Genomic DNA, 18,608 nt, shown 5'->3' on the forward strand with positions numbered 1-18,608 from the left:
ATCAGTAATGTAATGTATGTACACAGTGACTGCACCAGCAGAATAGTGAGTGCAGCTCTGGAGTATGATACAGGATATAACACAGGATCCGTAAGGTAATTTATGAACACAGTAACTGCACCAGCAGAATAGTGAGTGCAGCTCTGGAGTATAATACATGATATCACTCAGAATGAATTCAGAATAAATAATTTAAATTTACATTCCTGGTCATTTGATTTTTTTATGGTCTTAGAAGAAATGTTTGGAGTCTCTCTATATGTAAGTCCGGTCAGCCAAAAAATGACAGTGTGTGCAATCTACACATTGTCACGGTTTCCTGTATTGATAGTGCAGGTGTGCAGTCTTGTGACCCCCATGTATATGATTTGCACACTTGCGGTCATATTCTAACTAGTCTTTGCTGGATTTTTCGATTCTCATCTGTATAATAATAGTGTAATTTTAGTGGGCATGTGATCGCAAGTGTGAAAAACGCATTCATGGGGTCGCAGGACCACCCACTCGCTCGGTGAATACCGCACACATCACACACGGTTACAATTCAGCAGTCTGCAGTCATATACAGTGACTGACAGCTTCTTTTTTCCTTAGGCTGAAAAACCCCTTTAACCCTTGATGTACCCTACTTTTTTATCTGACCGAATAAGAGGCTATTCTAGAATAAACGTTTTAAAGCTGAAGTCAATGGCTTTTTTTTTTTTTTTTATCAGGCCATATGCTATGGATAACTGTCTGCTGAACGTTCCTCCCACATCTACCATAATGTGTATCCTCGGCTTGCTAAAGCATGAATATATTTTCTATAGGGGAAGGGAGAGAAACCACTGCCAACCACCTCTGGATGGGGCATGTTAAAATCCAACATGCCCAACCCTTCTTTTTCCGCATAGCTCCTCGGACATAAAATCTCTTGTGTCTTTTTCAGAATGTAATTGGAAAGTTAAAGCCAATGATCCAAATTTCTACAATCAGCCGGAATTCATGAAGAAAAAGTTCTTCTGCCTGAAGAGAAGCAAATACTCTGTAAGTTCTTCTGTGTGCTCTTGCGGTAATGTCTTGTAAACCTTCTTCCCACTTGGCACATGGGTTACAGTGGGTCGGAGTTGTTCCTACACCGGGGCGGGTGATGTGGACTGATAACAACAGCCATGAATCGCTCGTGAACCAGGAATGTTTTTATATAACCCAGAGCAAACAAGTCGATAGAAGCAGGTTCTCTAATGATGTGGACTCAATGTAGGGCACACCCAAGATTGTACAGCGGTGCCGTCTGCAAGGCTAAACGTATGCTGGGACTGTACGTAAAGCCATATCCTAAGGTATCGGTGCCAGAATCTGATGGGGCTTCACTTCTTTAAGTCGGGAGTCATGGATGGGTCCACTCTCCAAGATTTTCCCCCCTTCGCCAGACAGGAGACCCTCCTTGGTCAACAATGACTTCCATGTATCACATAGATGACCTTTCATGAGAATGGCCACCTTGAGCCCATCTAGGAGGTCATGGTGACCATGATTGTATATGCATTAAATATCATAGACCATTACTCCATAGGTCAGTATTATGCATGTGTGGCGCCCCTGAGTCTTCAGTCGCCACAGGGTAATGTATCTCACTTAAGGTGCAGTACTCATCCCGGGTAAGGAAGAGATTAACCACTGGTGTTCAACACTTACACAACACACACTTTAGGTCCTTTCCCACTGGAACTGGGTTAGAGGTGGTCACCATGGCAATGGGACGTCCCCAGCGAATAGTGAGTAATCAGGAAGGTGGGGGCAGCACGAGGGAAGTGAGGAACACATAGACTTTTACCTCAGCACAACAAACAGAAGTTTGTTCCAGCTCACCTGATCCTGGAGACCACCAACTTTGGAACCGTGGAGGGAAAAAAAGTCGGCAAGACTAATATCAGAAAATTCAGGGAAGAAAATATCCAGCAGCTTGATCCAAAAAATGTTTTTCTTAAAATATTACTTTTATTTAGGTACAAGGATAAAATTAGTCCAAAAAGTCACATGGAGTAAATATATGGACAGAGGATGCGTTTCGAACGTCTAGTTCTTATTCAGTCTCCCTTTTTACCTTAGAACAGTCTGAGACGCAGGAGAAGCAGAGTCGCTGAGGGGCGTGCTTCAGAGCTCCCTTGGAGAGACCGACCAAGGAGAGTGCTTAGAGCCCCCTCAGGGGGAAAGAGGAAGAGAGTGCCAGGACATCATGGACTCGCAGGACCATGGCCACTGAGGGGAGTGCTTCAGAGCTCCCTCAGTTAGAACCAGGCAGACTGCAAAAAGCAGGAGACGACCGTGGGAGCTGGTGAGACAAAGGAGCAACACGGTAGCCGAGGGGTGAGCCTAACAGCCCCTTCTGGACCGGTGCAGTCAGGGTGCAGAGCCCTTGGGTGGCGTACACTCCATGTTGTGCCATCAGAATCTGCTGGGAAGGGGGATTTCATGTCCCATTGCCCACCACAGAGGTCTTGGGGCACAGCAGCATATAGAGTCAAGAGTCAAGACCATGGTCGGGCCCATATTTGATTTGTGCTGCCTGCTAACGGGACAGGAATTAAACCCAAGGACACTGGGATCCCCAAGAAGCTTCATGCCACGGGGATCCACACTACAGAGCGCAAGGAAGGAATGTCTCACACTCCACAACACCGGTGGTGGCCTTTGAATCATCGGCTGCGTCCCTTCACGGCGGAAACCGGAACTCCAAGGGTGACGACCTTACAGTGAGTAAAAGAATTGGTCCGCAGTCCTGGTGTTGTTCCGTCATTGCCAGTGCTGTTGCCCCGCGCTCTGGCGCCATTGGCCGCAACCCCCCACCATCGTCCTTCCTGGGGCATAGCTCTGCCTTTGGTGAGCTGGACCATCTGAGCTGAGTTACCATCGGCCCCGGAGGAATGCAACATCTCACAGTGGCGGCTGGTCGTTGGCTATATACCACGGATGGCGCTGCAAAGCAAACCCCCATCATCCCCCCCATACCTGTCACCTTGCACCCTTTTGTGACACCGACGGGGTCATGGAGCCGGGTCAGGCCATTCACAGCAACCCCAAATACCACTGGCCCGGTGACAAGTAGCCATGATGCCCCATGGGCGCGTCACATGTATGTCACAATGTGACTGCAGGTTTCCTGCCTTGTCATGGGAGGACTCGCGGTGAACGGCGCGACACAGTGGAGACACCACGGTAGTGTCACACCAGAGGAGGTGAGGGAGGACCCCCGGCGAGTGACACAACACAAGCGTACAGGAGGAAAACAGTACAATAGTGGGCCCTCACAGTAGGGAAAGGGATCACCTCCTAGTGCCTGCTCATCACTAGTTACAAGATCCGAGCATCATAGTGCCCACTCATCTCTAGTTACGAGTACTGAGCACCCGAGCATAGTAGTGCCCGTGAAGGACCTGACAGGGGCTCTGCCGAGGCTGGGGTTTGTAGTAGTCGTAGTACCCCCGACCGGCTCACTTCATGAAAAAGGGAAGAGGGTTGCAGGGGCGGCAGGAGGATGCCAGCCCCAGGGATGCTGAGGAGTTTATGTGCCGCCCCCACGCCTGTAGCAGCCGAGCTGCTCGGACCCGCTGTGTGGCTTGAGGGATCCTCCGGACCCGGGGGTCATGCGGACACGCCAAATTTACAGGGGGACATAGTTGTACGAGCTTGGCCGTAATCAGTTTGTGACGCCACCCACGGTGTGTGGTGAAGTGTGACACCACCGCTGCTGTTGCGGGATACCCGGGGGAGGTGTGATGGCAGCTGGATGTTAACCCCTCCGTGGGTAGGGATGGTTGCCCCGGGACCTGGTGGGTTGGTGCAAGGGATGGCGAGGGCAGGGGCCTGCACGCCCAGACGTACCAAGGGATGTTTGGTTACTCACAGTTGAATAAATCACACAAGTCTTTTGGTAAACCAAGGTGCTGGTGGCCGGCCACCGTGGCCGGTTGTACTCTGGTCCCTCACCCGGGCTGGTGGTCGCCGTCTTTTCCCTCTGCACTGATTTGTTTGTGTAGACTTCCCAGTGTGAAACGAGAGAGTCCGCTCCCGGTGTATTGTGTACCTGAGGAGCCGTGCCCGCTGACGCTGACCCGTGGGATCTACTGGGCCCTGGCAGACGCCCTATCCCTCTCTGTGGGTGGTTGTCTGCTTTTGGGACTTTGGTTAGGACAGGACCTAAAATCCTGCCCTCAATTGGTTAATTAGCTAGGCCGTCGGTTCCGGTCCTGGCTTCAGGGTCCAAGTACCCCCTCTGTGCTGTGCGCGGTTTTCAGGTCGGTTCTCCGGTGTCGGCATCGGCGGGCTGCAACCCTGTCCCGGTCCACCTCGGATCTCCGGCTGCCGTCTTCCTGTCGCCTGCTGACGGAGACCACCATCTGTCACCTATCCAAAGCACCAGTCAACTTGAGCTTCACCTCCGCTGGAGCTACACCTAGCCCCAGCTTCCACTCCTCTCAACTTGAACTCTAGTCTTAATCTGTCGTTTTTGTCGCCCCGGGCTGTCTAGACCCCTAGGTGGGCGTTCTTCATCCGCCTGATCGAGCCCACTGGTGTGCCTGTCTCGCCCTGAGGGGGCTGGCTAGGGTTTCAGGTTGGCTGTGTGTAACCCTGTGAGGGAAGGTGTTATGCAGGGACCTTTTGTGTGACCACCTGGTTCTGCTAGGGCGTCACATTTACCTCTGGATTAGTATACAGTCCTGATAAAGAAGAGGAAGACTCCATATTCTCATTCAACATCTTCGCTTTATTTAGTTGGTAGACATCTTCTTCCTCTGAGACTTCGTCTTTCCCACACATATCCATTTTATTGCTACTCTCACTATCCCGGCTGTCAGAGTTTTCCATCGGCCTCCTGGTTTATCGCTCCCCTTCCTGCGAATACGGGTGCTCTGGCCATGCTGACCTCCCTCTTCCCGGGGAACCTCAGAAACACTTTTTTCTGCCAGTCCTCAAACGACAGGGCGACCTTCTCTGCTTCAGAATCTGACTACTCTCCACTCTGTTACTCTGCAGCCTCCTGCTTCCTTGTCTCCTTCACTACTCTGTCCTTGCTCACTTGTCCCCCTCCCCATTACCACTGTCTGGGCTGTGTTCATCCACTTCCCCCAACCAAAGTATGGGAATACTGTGCCATCTAGTGGTGGAAAGCAAAACTAAACCCCAACCCAAACCATTCTAATAACATGAAGCCAGGTTGTCGGGAGGTTTTGGGGCTACTGCCACCCCCTTATACCCACTCATCACTGATTACCAGTACTGAGCACCCGAGCATGGTAGTGCCCGCTCATCACTAGTTACCAGTACTGAGCACCTGAGCATGGTAGTGCCCGCTCATCACTAGTTACGAGTACTGAGCACCCGAGCATGGTAGTGCCCACTCATCACTAGTTACGAGTACAGAGCACACGAGCATGGTAGTGCCCACTCATCACTAGTTACGAGTACTGAGCACCTGAGCATGGTAGTGCCCACTCATCACTAGCTACGAGTACAGAGCACCCGAGCATGGTAGTGCTCACCCATCACTAGTTACGAGTACTGAGCACCCGAGCATGGTAGTGCCCACTCATCACTAGCTACGAGTACTGAGCACCTGAGCATGGTAGTGCCCGCTCATTTACTAGTTACGAGTACCATGCACCCGAGCATGGTAGTGCACGCTCATCACTAGTTACGAGTACAGAGCACCCGAGCATGGTAGTGCCGCTCATCACTAGTTACGAGTACTGAGCACCTGAGCATGGTAGTGCCCACTCATCACTAGTTACCAGTACCGAGCACCCGAGCATGGTAGTGCCCGCTCATCACTAGTCATCAGTACCGAGCACCCGAGCATGGTAGTGCCCGCTCATCACTAGTTACGAGTACTGAGCACCCGAGCATGGTAGTGCCCGCTCATTTACTAGTTACGAGTACCAAGCACCCGAGCATGGTAGTGCCCGCTCATCACTAGTTACGAGTACAGAGCACCCGAGCATGGTAGTGCTCACTCATCACTAGTTATCAGTACCGAGCACCCGAGCATGGTAGTGCTCGCTCATCACTAGTTATCAGTACCGAGCACCTGAGAATTGTTGTGCCCTCTCATCACTAGTCATCACCCCATATGTCCACCAAAAGCTCACAAAATGGGGTATTAGATGGGACTCTAAACATTTGCCTATATGTGACTCTGATACTTCTAATTTCAGCCATTGTGATAATGTAAAAAAGATATATCCATATATAATACAATACATCTGTACCTAATATCTAAAGAGGAGCAGATGGACGCGCAGTCGGGCAACACTTTCAGATCCACCATGGAGATGGGACCTTCGGCTGATCTGTCGGCTAAACGGGGACGTTTGCAGAAATATAAATTTATTTTCTTTGGGAATTTTTGGGTAATTGTTCCCTTCAAGTATGCAATTCAGAAAAAGGGGGATATTCTCAGCGTTAAGGACCCCACAAATCAGACACTTGAAATTTTCGACAAACATCCATAGTGGGAGGACCCTTCACTTCTGACTTTATAAGGCAGGTTTATGGTGTTTCCATTCCCTGCTCTTCTACATTACACTGTGTGAGCCGCCTGGGAAATAATCAGTAGAAAACATTGAAATTCGGAAAGTCATTTTTGACAAATAATAACTTCTTTCTGTACCCGTCTGTCATTGTTTGTTCACTGTAATTTATATCTGTACTTTGTATGTAACCTATCCCCATGTCCGGGGGAATCAATGGAGCTCTAAAAATAATACTAATATTATTAATATCTCATCCAGACAAATGAAATCAAGACGTCCAAGTACAACATCATCACCTTCCTGCCGCTAAACTTGTTTGAACAGTTCAGGAGAATCGCCAACGCCTATTTCCTGTTCCTACTAATCATACAGGTAGGAGAAATCGTGACGAGCGGTCAGTGGTATTAATAATGGGGGGTGAAGACCGCAATTATACCTGAGCCCAAGAAAACAGGGAGGTATTAGTAGGAAAAAGTTGTGTATATCATGCCAACTATAATTACACTAAGCAGATTACAGAATAGTGAGTGCAGCTCTGGAGAATAATACAATAAGCAACTCAGGATCAATAATGTAATGTATGTACACAGTGACTGCACCAGCAGAATAGTGAGTGCAGCTCTGTAGTATAATACAGGATGTAACTCAGGATCAGTACATGATAAGTAATGTAATGTATGTACACAATGACTGCACCAGCAGAATAGTGAGTGCAGCTCTGTAGTATAATACAGGATGTAACTCAGGATCAGTACATGATAAGTAATGTAATGTATGTACACAATGACTGCACCAGCAGAATAGTGAGTGCAGCTCTGGAGTATAATACAGGATGTAACTCAGGATCAGTACAGGATAAGTAATGTAATGTATGTACACAGTGACTCCACCAGAAGAATAGTGAGTGCAGCTCTGGAGTATAATACAGGATGTAGTTCAGGATCAGTACAGGATCAGTAATGTAATGTATGTACACAATGACTGCACCAACAGAATAGTGAGTGCAGCTCTGGAGTATAATACAGGATATGTAACTCCGGATCAGTACAGGATCAGTAATATAATGTATGTACACAGTGACTCCACCAGCAGAATAGTGAGTGCAGCTCTGAAGTATAATACAGGAGGTAACTCAGGATCAGTACAGGATCAGTAATATAATGTATGTACACAGTGACTGCACCAGCAGAATAGTGAGTGCAGCTCTGAAGTATAATACAGGAGGTAACTCAGGATCAGTACAGGATCAGTAATATAATGTATCTACACAGTGACTGCACCAGCAGAATAGTGAGTGCAGCTCTGGGGGTATAATACAAGATGTAACTCACGATCAGTACAGGATCAGTAATGTAATGTGTGTACACAGTGACTGCACCAGCAGAATAGTGAGTGCAGCTCTGGAGTATAATACAGGATGTAACTCAGGTACAGTACAGGATCAGTAATGTAATGTATGTACACAGTGACTGCACCAGCAGAATAGTGAGTGCAGCTCTGGAGTATAATACAGGATGTAACTCAGGATCTGTAATGTAATGTATGTACACAGTGGCTCCACCAGAAGAATGGTGAGTGCAGCTCTGGAGTATAATACAGGATGTAGCTCAGGATCAGAACAGGATCAGTAATGTAATGTATGTGCACAGTGACTGCACCAGCAGAATAGTGAGTGCAGCTCTGGAGTATAATACAGGAGGTAACTCAGGATCAGTAATGTAATGTATGTGCACAGTGACTGCACCAGCAGAATAGTGATTGCAGCTCTGGAGTATAATACAGGATAAGTGACTTCAATTCATTTGACTAATCATAGAGAAGAAAGTATTTTGTAACTCAAATGTAATACAAGATAAATAAAATGAAATATTGTTTTAGCTTTTGGAATCAGACTGTGACTTATTAATGTTCTTCTCTTGTTCCAGCTGATCCCTGTAATATCCACAGTCTCGTGGTACACCACCTTCATCCCACTGGTGATCGTCCTGGGAATCACGGCAATCAAAGACCTTGCAGATGACATTGTAAGAAAAAGATTCTCATTTTCTATTCTTTTTGCTCCTTTGTTTCTGATGGTTTCCTTTAAGATGATTGACAGCCGGTGATTAGCGCAAACTAGGAAGAATAAATGGCAACTTCAATAAGTCACTTAATATGAATTACAGTATAACATTGGGTATTACTTTATTAGTATTTTATATGCTGTTTTATTAAAGAAGGCGTGACCATTGGCAAAGCAGACTGTGCCAATATTATAGGTTCAAGGAGCACATCGAAAAATAGGAAAATATTTGTTTTAATTAGTCTGTGTCATACAAAGGTGAGAATAAATGGTGCCGTCCTGGAAAAGTGCCAAACAGTGCACAGCAGTGAGTCACCCGCTGCCTATCTATCTATATACATGCGGATCAGTGATGATAAACTCCAGAATTGCAGGTCACGATCACGTGGAATCAGCTCTTTGGTTTATTATAGTCATGGCTCAAGCATCCAACCAATAGATGTACAGTCATGGATAAAAGTGTTGGCACCCTTGAAATTGTTCCCAAATATGAAGTATTTTTCCCAGAAAATTATTCCAATTACACGTTTTGTTATACTCATGTTTATTTTATTTCCTATGTGTGTATTGGAACAACACAAAAAAAAAACAGAGGAAAAAAAGGCAAATTGGACATAATTTCATATGAAACTCCAAAAATTGTTGGCGCTTTTCAATAATTAAAGGTAACCAACTTTGTTTCAAGCATGTGATATCCGTTCAAATTCACCTGTGGCAAATAACAGGAGGGGCAATATGAAAATCCCACCAAAACCAGTTAAAAAGGGGAGAAGTTGACTTAATCTTTGCATTGTGTCTGTGTGTGTAACACTAATCATGGAGAACGGAAAGAGGAGAAGAGAACTGTCTGAGGACTTGAGAACCAAAATTGTTGAAAAATGTCCTCAAGGTTACAGGTCCATCTTCAGAGATCTTGATGTTCCTTTGTCCATGGTGCACAACATAATCAAGAAGTTTACAACCCATGGCACGGTAATTTCCCTGGGCATGGACGGCAGAGAAAAATTGATGAAAGGTTCAAATATGTTTTGGGTTGTTTTACTGCCTCTGCCACTGGGGGCCTTAACTGTGTGCAAGACATCATGAAATCTGAAGATTAGCAAAGGATTTTGGGTGGTAATGTAGTGCCCAGTGTCAGAAATGTTACGTGTGAAATTATGGCCAATTTGCCTTTATTTCTTAGTTTTTTCTGTGTTGTTCCAATACGCACAAAGGAAATGAAAAGGTGTATGACAAAATAATTTTCTGTGAGAAATCTTTATGGAACAATTTCAATGGTGCCAACACTTTCGGCCATGACTCTAGATGATTTCATAGAAACAACTCATTTACATTACATGGATGGACATTGCAATGTAAGAGCAAGGTCAAGATGCAGCGCACAGAGAAGGATGACACAGTGGTGATGCAATCATGCAAAAAAAATGTATTAATTCACAAGCAGGGGTTGGAAAATACAGGGATTTCTTATCATAAGGGAAGAATTACAGTTTTCTTAGTTCTCAACAACAGCAATCAATAAAAGCCTGGTCTACAAAACTTCAGGGAAGGGACAATTCGTAGCCCATGTTAACTACCGGGGGAAAAGGATATGGACCAGTCAGTGTCTACGTCAGTAGTCTTAGGGGTACTTTTCACACTGCGACATCGCTAGCCGATGCTAGCGATGCCGAGCGCGATAGCACCTGCCCCCGTCGCACATGCGATATCTTGTGATAGCTGCCGTAGTGAGCATTATCGCTACGGCAGCTTCACACGCACTTATCTGCCCTGCGACGTCGCTCTGGCCGGCAACCCGCCTCCTTCCTAAGGGGGCGGGTCGTGTGGCGTCACAGCGACATCACACGGCAGGCAGCCAATAGAAGCAGAGGGGCGGAGATGAGCGGGACGTAAACATCCCGCCCACCTCCTTCCTTCCGCATTGCCGGTGGAGGCAGGTAAGGAGATGTTCCTCGCTCCTGCGGCTTCATACACAGCGATGTGTGCTGCCGCAGGAACGAGGAACAACATCGTATCTCCTATTGGTGCGACATTATGAAAATGTCCGACGCTACACAGATCGCCAATTTACGACGCTTTTACGATCGTTTATCAGCGCATCTAGGCTTTACACGTTGCGATGTCGTTACCGGCGCCGGATGTGCGTCACTTTTGATTTGACCCCGACGATATCGCAGTAGCGATGTCACAACGTGCAAAGTACCTTTTAAGCTTCTAATCTACATCTTGATAGGTTCCTGTCACCGAATTGCACAGTGCACTAAGCCCAAACCACTATCATCACAATCCCCAGATTAAGTACCGCATGCCCGGGCAGGAGGCAATAGCCCGGCGTATTCAGGTAACCCACGGCTGGCTGTCTTGCCTGGAGATTTCTGAGTCTTGACCGACGTAGCAGGGGTCTCGGGAATTTGACAAGCATAGCGGGGTTCTTGACCGGTGTAGTGGGGATCTCGGATGTCTTACTGGGCAGTGCAGGGGTCTTGCTGAATGGTGCGGGGGTCTTGCGAGATGGTGTGGGGGTCTTGGGAGTGTTGCTGGATAGTGCAGGGTTCTTGGGAGTCTTGCTGGATAGTGCAGGAGTCTTGGGGGTCTTACTGGATGGTGCAGGGCAGGGGTCTTGGGAGTCTTGCTGGATGATGCAGGGCAGGGGTCTTGGGAGTCTTGCTGGATGGTGCAAGGGTCTTAGGGGAGCGGGACTTACGGACTACCTGTTCCAGTATCCTCCAGAGTCGTCTCTCTGCCGCTCAAATCTTCTGCATGGGAGACCTCCTTCTGCCCTTCGTTCTGCACGTCTACGCGCTGCCCCTTCTTCGTGCCAGAACTCCCTTTTCTGTTGACTCATGGGCTCTTCACTCCTCTTCTTCTCTTGTCTGCTGCTGGGTAAAATCTAAATCCCAGTGAACAAAGGGACCTCTGCTGACGTCATGCCCATGTGACCAGAAGGGGCGAGGCCTGTTTATTTTAGAAGTGGGGGTCTGGGGATAAGACCCCCAAATGGGGAAGTTGTAGGGGGGGGAGCGAAGCCCCCCTTGCATGATTATAGTAGATGGGAGGAAATCTCACCAAAGAAGCCGGCCACGCCCACTAACCAAGCTGGCCATTCCCAAGGTCCAAGGTACATCCGGCCACTGGGATTTAGCCACAACCTCTGCTGCTGAACAGGTCCATCTCTCCAAACCCTTCCCCCGGGAACTAATCCTACAGTTTTGGATTCCTATGTTACTAATTGTCTTGCGCCTGTTCTGTCTTGGGCCAGCAGAGGGCAGTGTTGAACCATTAATCTCATAAGGCTGCACGGATTGCTGTGCCCATATTCCTACAGCAGAACCATCACATGTCTTTTCGAGTCAACATGAGACATTTGTATTAGCACAATTTCCAGTTTTTAATGACACTATTCATGTTATTATTTAATCTACTGAAAAATGGAGAAGAAAATACAAGTGGGGTGAAATGATAAAAAAACAACAACACAGGAGCTCAGCATAAGAGATAGCCAAGCTTCGACTGCCACAGCCAGGAATTGTCCCTGCACCGCCCATGGCATGCATCAAAAAAAAATCATTTTCAGAGAATTAAACAACATTTCAGTAAAAAAAAATAATTATTCTTTCTTCGTTGCCCAATGGTATAAAATTCAGTGACACAGTTGTAGTGTCGATAATCTCACTGTACCCCTAGATAAATTCATTGAAGGGTGCAGTTTGTAAAATAGGGTAAGCTGTGGGGGATTTCTGCTGTTCTTGGACCTCAGGGGCTCTGCCAATGTGACATGACACCCACAAACCATTTCAGCAAATTCTGAACTCCAATATGGCGCTCCTTCCCTTCCGAGCCCTGCCTGCCCCAAACAGTAGTTTTCCAGGGGCATCGGTGTACCCGGAAAAATTGCATATCAAGTTGTATGGTACATTATCTCCTGTTACCTTTGTGAAAATACAAAGTTTGGGGCTATAACAACATTTTTATGGGAAAAATATGATTTTTTTTTTTTTTGAGTAAACATTATAAAATTCTGTGGGGGGTTCAAAGTGCTCACCAAACAGTTAGATAAATTCTTTAAGGGGTCTAGTTTTCAAAATAGGGTCACTTGTGTGGGAGCGCCACTGTTTAGGTACCTCAGGGGCTTGCTATATGTGACATAGAGTCCATTAACCATTTCAGACAATTTTGCGTTCCAAAAGTCAAAAGGCGCCTCTTCCCTTCTGAACCCTGCTGTGCACCCAAACAGTAGATTTCCACCGCAGATGGGTTATCAGTGTACACAGGAGAAATTGCACAACAGATTTCTCATGGTATACTTGTGGGATCTGTTGAAGCTTTCCAGAGTTATTAGCACAAAAAGTGACACTGGTCAAAATTGAAAACAAATTGTACTGGTCGGGAAGGTGAAAACAGGCTCGGGGCCAAAGGGGTTAAAAGCACCAATTGCCATCTCCTATCTCAGTAATGGGAAAATCTGTCTTTACTGAAGATACATTATACCAATGAATTGAGCATAAAAGATTGGTCCCGAAAGAGAAAGAAGCTGATTTTTCTGATAAGATACATTACAATATTACTATATTTTCTTCATGTGTACTATTACTTTGTTAAATCAAAGTTAAAACAATGATCACTCTTTAACCAGTTCTGGACCGTTCCTGACCAGGCATATTTTTATTTTTGATATATGCAGTTTAAAGAGCTAACACAAACCACCACTAAAATACACTTTATAATGTATTCTTCTTTCTATAGTTATTAATTTTATATATCAGATATAGGGGGGTTTGACAGAGGCTAGGGATAATGATTTGGATTGGAGGCATCTTTATTTTTTTTTTAATTATTCCTCTATATTTCATTTATTTCATGTATTGAGCTCTTCCTTAAGGTCGTAAAAGACCTTTGGGAGGTATTTAATCTTTTTTGTCTCTTTTATTTTATTTTTTCCACTGGTATATTAGCACCAGTCATAGTGTTAATGAAACTTCCAGGCTGCAAAGCAGAGATAACTACATTTCTTAGGACCCAGCAGCTCCTGCTCCACACAGCAGGAAGCACCATTAGCACTGTATCAGGCAGGCAGATCTCATAATAAACCATCTCTGCCTTCTCTATGGGATGTTTAGCTCGGTCTTGCAGCTGACTACCCCACTCCTGCAGCGGCACATTTGTGTGAAGCTTCTTTGTTGCGCAGTGACATTTTAGAATGTCACTACGTAGTGACGACCACTTGGTCGTTTAAAGTCTATGGGTGGTCTAGAAGTAGTTATGCTGACAAAAAAGAATTGGATGTGTTTGAGGCAGGTTTTGGCTGCATAATCAATTCCTAGTACCCAGCAGCTTCTGCTCCCTCCCGCAGAAAAAGGAAGCACCATTAGCGCTATATCAGGCAGGCAGAGATGGTAATAAACTATCTCTGCCTTCTCTATGTGATGTTCGGTTGCATCTTACAGCTGACTATGCCACTATTGAAACTGCGCATATGTGAGTGACATTTTGGAACGTCACTGCGGAGTAGAACAGGGACCGCCCAGCCATTTAAAAACTATGAGCGGCCTGGAAGTAGTTATGCTGACAAATTAAGCAATTGGATCTGTTTGAGGCAGGTTTTGGCTGCATAATCAATTCCTGGGACCCAGCAGCTCCTGATCCCTTCCTCCATGCAGCAGGAGAAGGTAGCACCTTAGCGCTATATCAGGCAGGCAGAGATAGTAATAAACCATCTCTGCCTTTTATATAGGATGTTCAGCTGTGTCTTAAAGCCCTGTCACACACACAGAGAAATCTTTGGCAGATCTGTGGTTGCAGTGAAATCATGGATATATTGTTCCATTTGTACACAGCCACAAACCTGGCACTGATTGTCCACAATTTCACTGCAACCACAGATCTACCACAGATCTACCACAGATTTATCTGTGTGTGTGACAGGGCCTTTACAGCTGATTACCCCACTCCTGCAGCTGTGCATTTGTGCATGACATTTTAGAACGTCACTGCGGAGTAGAACAGGGACTGCCCAGTCGTTAAAATTCTATGGGCGGCCTGGAAGTAGCTATGCTGACAAATAAAGCAATTGGATCTGTTCAAGGCACGTTTTGGCTGTATAATCAGCCCCTAGCACCCAGCAGCTTCTGCTCCCTCCATTCACGCAGCAGGAGAAGGTGGCACCATTACCGCTATACCAGACAGGCAGAGATAGTAACAAACCATCTCTGCCTTCTCTATAGGATGTTCAGATGTGTCTTACAGCTGACTACCCCACTCCTGCACCTGCGCATTTGTGAGTGACAATTTAGAACGTCACTGCGGGGTAACACATGGACCACTCGGCTGTTTAAAGTCTATGGGTGGCCTAGAAGTAGTTATGCTGACAAATAAAGCGAATGGATCTCTTTGAGGCATGTTTTGGCTGTATAATCAATTCCTATGACCCAGCAGCTTCTGCTCCCTCCCTCCACACAGCAGGAGAAGGAAGCATCATTAGCGCTATATCAGACAGGCAGAGATGGTAATAAACTGTCTCTGCCTTCTCTATGGGATGTTCAGCTGTGTCTTACAGCTGACTACTCCACTCCTGCAGCTGCACATTTATGAGTGACATTTTAGAACGTCACTGCGAAGCAGAACATGGACCATCCAGCTGTTTAAAGTCTATGGGCGGCCTGGAAGTAGTTATAATGATAAAGTGATTGGATCTGTTAGAGGCAGGTGTTGGCTGTATAATACATTTGACATCTGCCAGGTATAGAGTGGACTTAGTCCCTGAGCCCACTCCATACACCCATACTCAAGGTAGGACATGCCAGTATGTCCTAAGTCAAAAAAAAGGGTTAAAAAAATGAAAAGTTTCAGGAAATTAAAATTTGCCTTATGTCACACTTTTTGATACCCTTAGTGTTTTTTCTCTAATTTCTTTCATTGATTTGCTCATTTCTATACCCTCCTTATGTGCATCATTACAGCATCCTGCTGCGCCCTAGTGTCTACACTACGCAGTGCAGCATTCCAATACATAATCCAGGCGGTCCCTCCATGTTTCATGTATTCTAGTAGTGGGCTACCAGGTACCAAATTTATCCCATGTATCTTTTTAAACTGATTTTTATATGATTTAATAAAATTTAGAATTCTATTATTTTTCACTTAGCCTCACATTTTGTATTTGTTTATGTTTTGGGAAGCTTTTACAATAGTTCATTATTTTTTTTTTCTATTTTTCCACACAGAAAAGAAAACTTAAATCTTTATTATTATTATTATTATTATTATTATTATTATTATTATTCTTTTTATTATAATAATTTGCCTCCCTGAAACCCCTGAACCTTGAATTGTTTGATTTCACATATAATACACTGCAATATGTCTAAATTGCATTTTATTCTAAATTTTGTAATCTCCCATGAAGTCCTGGCGAGAATAAGGATGGCAGATACAGGGGCGTCCATGAAAACGCATCAGCACCCCATAATTGCATCTTAGATAGGCCATTAAAGTGACAGAGGGGATGTCCAATCTGTCTAACCCCTTAGATGCTGCGGTTACAATTGGCCACTGCATCTAAGCAGTGGAACTTCAGGAAAGCCAGGAAACTAATGGGTGCGAGAGAAGATGTGGGTGCTTTATCCTCCAATCAACTTTTAGGCAATTTTACTCTGTGGGCTACCAAGTACCCCTTTCCAATGAAGTGGGCACAATGCTTGGGACAGGTATGGGTAATTATAGTAATGGGGGGGAGTCGAAAGGGCCGAGGTGGGATTGGGCAAACTTTTTCCCCTATTGAGCTCCCACTAACCTAAATATTGCCCTCTCCTTAATTTTTGTTTAGATGCTTAAAGGGGTTGTCCGACATTAGCTTAACAAAAATGTTTGAGTTTATCTGTGCTGTATTGTCATATAAATCACACCTACATTGTTATTTTTTGTTTTCTAACTTTTGTTCCTCTTGAATTATACCTTTATTCTCTGCAGCTTCTTGTTTACATTCAGCTCAAGCAAACTGACCACTTCCTGTGCAAAACCTCCCAGTCACAGCTGGCACCACCCAGCCACAGTGTCCAGCCCCACCCCAGTGTCCAGCCGCACCCTCTGCCCGCCCCCTGCACACACATTCCCTGTCAGTATATTCTTCCCCAGCACCTGACCTGGTATCACTACAGCATTGCAAATAACAGCCCCACATCGGACTCTGCACCGTACACGCACACACATGGCTCTGCACCGTACACGCACACACATGGCTCTGCACCGTACACGCACACACATGGCTCTGCACCGTACACGCACACACATGGCTCTGCACCGTAAACGCACACACATGGCTCTGCACCGTAAACGCACACACATGGCTCTGCACCGTAAACGCACACACATGGCTCTGCACACGCACACATATGGCTCTGCACACGCACACATATGGCTCTGTACCGCACACGCACACATATGGCTCTGCACACGCACACACATGGCTCTGCACCGTACACGCACACACATGGCTCTGCACCGTAAACGCACACACATGGCTCTGCACCGTAAACGCACACACATGGCTCTGCACACGCACACACATGGCTCTGCACACGCACACACATGGCTCTGCACCGTAAACGCACACACATGGCTCTGCACCGTACACGCACACACATGGCTCTGCACCGTACACGCACACACATGGCTCTGCACACGCACACATATGGCTCTGTACCTCACACGCACACATATGGCTCTGCACCGTACACGCACACACATGGCTCTGCACCGTACACGCACACACATGGCTCTGCACCGTACACGCACACACATGGCTCTGCACCGTACACGCACACACATGGCTCTGCACCGTAAACGCACCCACATGGCTCTGCACCGTAAACGCACACACATGGCTCTGCACACGCACACATATGGCTCTGCACACGCACACATATAGCTCTGCACCGCACACGCACACATATGGCTCTTCACACGCACACACATGGCTCTGCACCGTACACGCACACACATGGCTCTGCACCGTACACGCACACACATGGCTCTGCACCGTACACGCACACACATGGCTCTGCACCGTAAACGCACACACATGGCTCTGCACCGTAAACGCACACACATGGCTCTGCACACGCACACATATGGCTCTGTACCGCACACGCACACACATGGCTCTGCACCGTACACGCACACACATGGCTCTGCACCGTACACGCACATACATGGCTCTGCACCGTAAACGCACACACATGGCTCTGCACCGTAAACGCACACACATGGCTCTGCACACGCACACACATGGCTCTGCACCGTAAACGCACACACATGGCTCTGCACCGTACACGCACACACATGGCTCTGCACCGTACACGCACACACATGGCTCTGCACACGCACACATATGGCTCTGTACCTCACACGCACACATATGGCTCTGCACCGTACACGCACACACATGGCTCTGCACCGTACACGCACACACATGGCTCTGCACCGTACACGCACACACATGGCTCTGCACCGTACATGCACACACATGGCTCTGCACCGTAAACGCACCCACATGGCTCTGCACCGTAAACGCACACACATGGCTCTGCACACGCACACATATGGCTCTGCACACGCACACATATGGCTCTGCACACGCACACATATGGCTCTGTACCGCACACGCACACATATGGCTCTGCACACGCACACACATGGCTCTGCACCGTACACGCACACACATGGCTCTGCACCGTACACGCACACACATGGCTCTGCACCGTACACGCACACACATGGCTCTGCACCGTAAACGCACACACATGGCTCTGCACCATAAACGCACACACATGGCTCTGCACACGCACACATATGGCTCTGTACCGCACACGCACACACATGGCTCTGCACCGTACACGCACACACATGGCTCTGCACCGTACACGCACACACATGGCTCTGCACCGTAAACGCACACACATGGCTCTGCACCGTAAACGCACACACATGGCTCTGCACACGCACACATATGGCTCTGTACCGCACACGCACACATATGG

General features: G+C 46.9%; 1 protein-coding gene across 1 annotated transcript in view; it reads left to right on the forward strand.

Moving 5' to 3' along the window:
* LOC142256432 (phospholipid-transporting ATPase IC-like) overlaps positions 1-18,608 on the forward strand; it is a 165,482-nt gene that overhangs the window by 14,380 nt on the left and 132,494 nt on the right. The window contains exons 3-5 of the mRNA XM_075328118.1: positions 929-1,026; positions 6,771-6,884; positions 8,438-8,536. Coding sequence (XP_075184233.1) covers positions 929-1,026; positions 6,771-6,884; positions 8,438-8,536 — 311 coding nt within the window. The remainder of the gene's footprint in view (positions 1-928; positions 1,027-6,770; positions 6,885-8,437; positions 8,537-18,608) is intronic.

The sequence above is a fragment of the Anomaloglossus baeobatrachus genome, chromosome 1 (genome assembly GCF_048569485.1).
Source record: "Anomaloglossus baeobatrachus isolate aAnoBae1 chromosome 1, aAnoBae1.hap1, whole genome shotgun sequence".
NCBI lineage: Eukaryota > Metazoa > Chordata > Amphibia > Anura > Aromobatidae > Anomaloglossus > Anomaloglossus baeobatrachus.